Raw genomic sequence first — 7909 nt, 5'->3', positions numbered from 1 at the left:
TGGATGAAATGACAGTGACAATGACAAATGAATAACAGAAAACAGTAAATCAAGGAACGTGACAGATGCAATGACAATGGCAGTCACAATGCCAAATAATTATAAAGTATAATCAACATGAAGTAACAACGAAGACGAATAAAATACTACCTATGAAGATAGCGATACCCCTCCCCCCCCCAAAAAAAAAAAATGCTACAACAACAATGGCAATAATAAAAGGTCTATAATTCAACAACAAAAACTGGGTTTCCTTCAACTCCCTCCCCTAACCCCTCCCTCCCCACGTACCCCCCCACGTACCCCTCCTTTCTACATTCACCACGCCCGGGTCAGGTCGAGGTCAAGAGACAAAAAAAAGGGTTACACACTGATTTTAATGTTGTGTACTTAAACACAGAGACAGACGTGGATAGGGAAGATCGCAAACATATGCTGACTTCTGTATCTAAAATATCGCAAACATATGTTAATTTCTCCATTAAAAATATTGCAAACATACGTTGATTTTTGCATTAAAGATGTCAACAATGTTGATTTCTGTATAAAAAATATCTCAAACATATGTTGATTACGTGCAAAAAAAAATCACTGGATAGTTAACGATTCTTATTAAAAACATCAAACTGTCGCGGACTTGCCTCAAAAATATATAGAAAGAAAATTCGCATCCAAATATCCGAGTACATTTACATATCCATATTAAAATCATTACATACTAATCCTCATTAAAGGCATCAGCATGTTAAATCGCCACGTGTCACCAATTATAAAAAAAGCGATACAAAAAAAAAAAAAAAAAGATAAAAAGTCTTCATAAACAAAAAACAGACAAAACGTGATTACTTAACCACAGTGTTTATCAAAATACTTTGTTCACAATTCTGAATAATGAATAGAAGGATAAAAAGAAATATACAAAAATGTCTAAGACCAAAGAAAAAATGTGCTGTATAACAATGCACATCGCTTGCAATTTAATCAGTATTTATAACTAATCAATATGCAGTTAATTAATCCTTAGGGAATATACAATGCACACTATAAGAAAACAAAAATATATAAAATATAACAAAACATAAAACAAGTGTACCTTAATGTGTAATCGATATATCGCACTTATCTATGACATACATAATGAGGGACCTACATGTCAATTCACGCATGGCATGTTGCATACGTAAATGGTGAAGCAATGATAATTATAACCGCATAGGTTTGCGAGAATCAGCACGCATAAACACATACGCGCGCACACACTCATTGACGCACACACTCACACAAATACACATATAAAAACACACACAAAAAAAGACACAAATATAAAGACAGACACACACACACACAAACACAAAAACACACACACGCATATGCATATATAGACACGCACACACACACATACATACACACACACGCGCGCGCGCACCACTATGTTGCTAAGTGAGCCACCATGACTAAGCAACGGAACGTGCAGGTCAACCATGGTATTAGTGCAATCTCTCTCTCCCTCTCGCTCTCACGGTCTCTCCTCGCGTTGCATGGGAGGGGAGGGGAGGGGAGGGGAGGGGAGGGGAGGGATGGGGAGGGAGGGGAGGGGAGGGGAGGGGTTGGGAGGGGTGGGGAGGGAGGGAAGGGAGGGAGCGAGGGGAGAACTTTCTTCCTTTGTGTCCATTTCTTTTCTCTTACACGCTACCTTCTTTCTTAATTTCTGTCTCTCTCACTATCCCTCTCCTCCCTCCCTCCCCCCCCTTCTCTCTCTCTCTCCCCCTCTCTCTCATACACACAACCATCCTTCTCGCTAGTCCTCCGCTTCTCTTTCCCCCCCTCTCCCTCCCCACTTCCCTCCCTTCCCATATCCCTCCCTTCCCATATCCCCCCCTAATGAGCAGTGCCAGGCATCGCAGAGTGCCACAAATCGCAGCCTAACGGAGGGCCATTGCACACTGCACGGGGCCTTAATGAGAGGCTATGCAACGTGCACCGCGTCCTCCGCCTCCTGCACCCGGACATGCAATGCTTCAATGGCGACGGATTTTTTCTCCGTCCTGGAATTTATTAGGAAGTTTAACGCCAACAACTACTAATACATTATAACTAAGACTATTAACTACTGTAACTACTTGCGGCAACAGTTGTTGATGGTTCTACTAAGGGAATAATTACAACTACTACAGCAAAATACAATAAAACTACTACTACAACTAAATACAACAATAATTACAACTACAGCAAGAACAACTACTGCAACAATAGCAACAACAGGTGGTATTGCACCATCCCCACCATCTACGACAACGACTGCTGCAGCAACAACTACCACCATAACTATTTAAAAACATCGTTAATAACCAGAACATACTACAATAACAACCACAACTAATGCTACTGCTACTTTCACTACCTTTGTCTTTGTCTACTTTGCATTCCCCCTCCCTCCCCTCCCCTCCCCTCCCCTCCCTCCCCTCCCCTCCCTCCCTCCCTCCCTAGCTAGCTAGCTACCTTACTTACTTACCTACCTACCTACCTTCTCTCTCTGTCTCTGTCTCTGAAGGGCAATGGTTACGTATTCGTCTTGCAATCTTGCTGACCCGCGTTCGATCCTGCGCGCTGCCAGTGGATGGCAACCCCGGCCATTCCTTGCGTACAGGGGGTGGTTTAGAAGCAATTCAACGGACTACACTTCACAGCAAAGAATATCCATTGTAACAAATGGAATTAAAACTAAATCTTTGAAATCTCTTCCGGTCCTCTCAGCTTTTTCACCAACCAACCAATCTACCTAACTACCTACTTATCTATCTATCTCCCTCTCTACCTATATACCCGTCCACCTACCCACCTATCCAAATGAATACATACATGCCTAACTCCCTCCCTCCTTACTTCCATCCCTTCCTACCTCCTTCATTCCTTACCTCCCTCCCTCACTACTTCCTTCATTCCTTACCTGCCTTCCTCCCACTCTCATCACCCGTCTCCCTCTCTCCCTCGTTTTCTCTTTAAATATCTCTCGCTCTTACCTCCATGTCCTATCCCCCCCCTCTCCCTCTCCGCCATTTCCTCCTCCTCCTCTCAAGGTGGCACCAACAAGTGCCTAGCCCCGGCGACGCCCTCTGGAGAGTCCTCTTGGCACTGTTCAAGAGGCCAGTGCAGGTTGGTGCCGCCTCTCCCTCCACAAGGGCAAGACATTCCATATTACTTTAATGATCATCACTGTTTGTTTATCTTTTTGTATCTGTGTTTATCTTTTGTTGTATCCATCTCAATCGGTTTATCTTGTGTCTTCCTCATTTTGTTATCGTCTTTGTATCTAAGTCGGTTTATCTTTTTTGTATCCATTACAATCGGTTTATCTTTTGTGTCTTCCTCATTTTGTTATCGTCTTTGTATCTAAGTCGGTTTATATTTTTTGTATCCATCTCAATCGGTTTATCGTTTTGTTTCTACCTCACTTTCTTTTTGCTGTTGTTGTTTCTATGGCTGCATACCTTTGTGTTTATCTCAATCTATCTCTCGCTTTGCATCTGTCACTTTTTCAATCTAACTCTATTTACCCTTTTCATCAACATATTTACTCACCAATTTGTTTTCTCTATACACTGATCTAACAGCATTTTAAGAGAAGTGTTAAAAAAAGTAGGACAAAAATAACAAACACTATCATGAAAACGTAAAAATATTGCTTTTAAAATATTACTTAAAAAACTAACAAACTCCAAATGAAAGATCAAGTACCATTACTAATTAGAAATAAATAATAGCAAATAAACATGTAAATAAATAGTGTTTAAACTAAATAAAACAAATCTAAATCCATTCACACCACTTCAAGAGTTATGTAATTTCTTAAACCACTCCTATTTACTCCTCAAGTCTCATTTCTTTTCCTCAAGGAGCAGGTTATATATTCCTCGAGCACACACTCAGAAAAAATACCTTCCGTAAAGTGCCAAGTTGTAACTCAAGCGCGAAGATTCCCCGCCGTGTTAAAGTGTGAAGTTGTCCCTCAAGTGTTAACGTGAGCGTAAAGTTGTAGCTCAAGTATTATTTGTGAAGTGTTAAGGTAAGTGCCAAGTTGTCCCTCAAGTGTTAACCTGAGTGCTCAGCCTTCCCTCAAGTGTTAAGGGAAGTACTAAGTTGTAGTCCAAGTATTGAGTGTTCATTTCCCCTAAGGTGCCGAAGACAAGTCTCAAGCTGTCCCTCAAGCACTAAGTCATAACTCAAGTGCTGAGACGTCCCTCGAGAATCAGGTCAACCCTCAAGCAAGCACTCGCCCTCTAACCAAAGAAACCCTCAAGCGGTAAGTCCTCCCTCAAGAAATTAACGAATCATTCACCAAGTGTTAGGTCAACCTTCGAGAATTAGGTCAGTCCTCAAGCACCAAGACCAGTGAGGTACAGTGAGGAGAAACAAGCATCAGCACAATACAGGAAGGTACAGTACGGCACAATTAGTGAGTTACAGTGCAATACATCAAGGTACAGTGACGTATAGTGCGGTACAGTGAGTGAAATATACGGAAAAGAAGGTAAAAAAAAAAAGCTGAAATTTTAGATTAAAAAAAAAAAAAAAAAAAAAAAAAAAAAAAAAATATATATATATATATATATATATATATATATATATATATATATATATATATATATATAATAATAATAATAATAATAATAATAATAATAATAATAAATAAAGACAGATACATGCCTATAGATATGTGTAGAGTTACATTCAGAATGAAAGCAAATGGGATCTATATAAACTACGTTTTATAAATGTAATCTATTAATCGATTTCAAATACACCTGTTTTTCTCTTTATCTTTTTCTCAGTTCATAAAAGGCGTGGCTGAGGGGTTTAACAGCGTCGCGAAAATAGACCTTATTGCAATGTCTACCCTGTCTTTCTGTCTGTCTGTGTTTCTGTCTGTCTGTCCCTTTTTCTGTCTTTGCCTTCCTACCTCATATACCCTACCCTTCCCCGCCCTCACCACATACCCCCCCCCCTCTCCCATTTGCAACCTAGGAACAAGACTGAATTCTAAGGAAGGTGGAAGGGAGAGTGGGTAGGAGGGAGGAGGAGGGTGAGACGTAGGGGAGTAAAGGGAGGGGAGGGAGGAGGAGGGCAAGACGTAGGGGAGGGGAGGGAGGAAGGAGAAGGTAAAGGAGGGTGAGATTTATGGGAGGGAGGAAGGAAGGGTAAGGGAGGGTGCGGGAGGGTAAGACGTAGGGAGGAAGGAAGGAGAGAAATAGGAAGAAAAAAGGAGGGAGAGGAAGCAAGGGAGGGAAGGGGGAGGCAGAAAAAGGGAGGGAGGAGGGAGTATGGGAGGGAGGGAGAGGGAAGTGGAGGAGGAAAGGAAGCGTATGAATATGGGAGGATGAGGAGGAGGAATACGGGAGGAATAAGAAGAGATGGAGGAGGAGGAATACGAGAAGAGGAGGAAGGAGGAGTAGGAATAATACAAACGCAGGAGGAGGAATAATAATACAAAAGTAGGAGGAGGAATACGGGAAGGAGTAGTAGTAGGAGGAGGAGGAATACGGGGAGGAGGAGGAAGAATACGGGGAAGAAGAGGAGGAGGAGGACTAATACAAAAGCAGGAGGAGGAATACGGGAAGGAGGAGGAGGAGGAGGAATACGGGGAGGAAGAGGAGGAGGAGAAGTAATACAAAAGCAGGAGAAGGAATACGGGAAGGAGGAGGAGGAGGAGGAGGAGGAATACGGGGAGTAGGAGGAGTAACTTTCTCTGAAATATTTGGACAAAGTCTTTGCCGTGTCATTCACTCCCACTACGGCTACCGGTGGAGTTATGGGAAAACCGTCCTTATGGGTGACTTAGCTGCTTCTTGCCCCCTGCCCCTTGCCCCCTCCCCCCCCACCCCCACCCCTTGCCACTGCGCTCGAGTGTCGTGCCGTGTCGACCGTGCGAGTGTCATATGAGTAATGACAGTGATGATAATGGTGACGATGACTATGAAAGTGGTGATGATGGTGATGTGATAATGATGACGCATGACGCGTGGAGTTTGGATGATGACGGTGACGATGACGATAATGATGGTGATAATTACGATAATGGTGAAGACGAAGGTCGGTGGTGATGACTGACAAACAATGGTGTGTGTGATGTTCCAAGGTAATAAAGATGATCACAACTTCGAAAAAAACAATGTTGGTGATAATGATAGTGATGAAGATGACAGTCTTATTGGTGATAATAAATCTCTACTCTCTCCATAGGCCTACAATGCAACACGCACACTTAAACAACAACAACCTCAAAACCTCACAAAAAAAATCCTGCATACCCCACCCTATCACATAGGCCTACAACACAACACAACACAACACACACACTTAACTCACAACCTAAAAAAAGAAAAAAGATGCATACCCCACCCTATCCCATAGGCCTACCCAGCTCAAAACCCCCATAAATCCAACACGATACAACCCCGCCCCCCCCATTAATTGAACCCATTCGCATTCACACATCACGCCCCACCACCCATTACGCGAAGCCCCGACAGATCCCCATTCGACACATCACCCATTCGAACGGCCCGACTCCCTCGCCACGGCCCCGACTCCCTCGCCACGGCCCCGACTCCCTCGCCACGGCCCCGACTCCCTCGCCACGGCCCCGACTCCCTCGCCACGGCCCCGACTCCCTCGCCACGGCCCCGACTCCCTCGCCACGGCCCCGACTCCCTCGCCACGGCCCCGACTCCCTCGCCACGGCCCCGACTCCCTCGCCACGGCCCCGACTCCCTCGCCACGGCCCCGACTCCCTCGCCACGGCCCCGACTCCCTCGCCACGGCCCCGACTCCCTCGCCACGGCCCCGACTCCCTCGCCACGGCCCCGACTCCCTCGCCACGGCCCCGACTCCCTCGCCACGGCCCCGACTCCCTCGCCACGGCCCCGACTCCCTCGCCACGGCCCCGACTCCCTCGCCACGGCCCAGACTCCCTCGCCACGGCCCAGACTCCCTCGCCACGGCCCAGACTCCCTCGCCACGGCCCAGACTCCCTCGCCACGGCCCAGACTCCCTCGCCACGGCCCAGACTCCCTCGCCACGGCCCAGACTCCCTCGCCACGGCCCAGACTCCCTCGCCACGGCCCAGACTCCCTCGCCACGGCCCAGACTCCCTCGCCACGGCCCAGACTCCCTCGCCACGGCCCCGACTCCCTCGCCACGGCCCAGACTCCCTCGCCACGGCCCAGACTCCCTCACCACGGCCCAGACTCCCTCACCACGGCCCAGACTCCCTCACCACGGCCCAGACTCCCTCACCACGGCCCAGACTCCCTCACCACGGCCCGACCCGACTCCCTCACCACGGCCCGACCCGACTCCCTCACCACGGCCCGACCCGACTCCCTCACCACGGCCCGACCCGACTCCCTCACCACGGCCCGACCCGACTCCCTCACCACGGCCCGACCCGACTCCCTCACCACGGCCCAGACTCCCTCACCACGGCCCAGACTCCCTCACCACGGCCCAGACTCCCTCACCACGGCCCAGACTCCCTCGCCACGGCCCAGACTCCCTCGCCACGGCCCAGACTCCCTCGCCACGGCCCAGACTCCCTCGCCACGGCCCCGACTCCCTCGCCACGGCCCAGACTCCCTCGCCACGGCCCAGACTCCCTCACCACGGCCCCCCACCCGACTCCCCCCCGGCCCACCCGCTCCCACACGGCCCACCCGACTCCTCACCCGGCCCACCCGACTCCCTCCACCGGCCCACCCCGACCCCCCTCCCACGGCCCACCCGACTCCTCCCACGGCCCGACCCACCCCTCCCGGCCCGACCCGACTCCCTCACCACGGCCACGGCGGTTTCTCTCTAGTCGCGCTATCTCTGGGAAATCTCGTCAACGCTGCATTATCGTCTCGTATCTTTT

The 7909-nt window shown here is 48.1% G+C and overlaps 1 protein-coding gene across 1 annotated transcript; it reads left to right on the top strand.

Moving 5' to 3' along the window:
• Positions 1 to 3024: 3024 nt before the first annotated feature.
• Positions 3025 to 7641, top strand: LOC138861214 (putative proline-rich protein 21; the record flags this gene model as incomplete). Its single annotated transcript, XM_070120121.1, has 4 exons — positions 3025 to 3153; positions 3894 to 3993; positions 4174 to 4300; positions 6528 to 7641. Coding segments are annotated over exons 1-4 (1470 nt in total), but the record flags the coding sequence as incomplete, so codon positions are not given.
• Between the last annotated feature and the right edge of the window lie 268 nt (positions 7642 to 7909).

This window comes from Penaeus vannamei, unplaced genomic scaffold (assembly GCF_042767895.1).
Source record: "Penaeus vannamei isolate JL-2024 unplaced genomic scaffold, ASM4276789v1 unanchor2974, whole genome shotgun sequence".
In the NCBI taxonomy this organism is placed as follows: Eukaryota; Metazoa; Arthropoda; class Malacostraca; order Decapoda; family Penaeidae; genus Penaeus; species Penaeus vannamei.
This window is presented reverse-complemented; position numbering and strand designations above follow the sequence as displayed.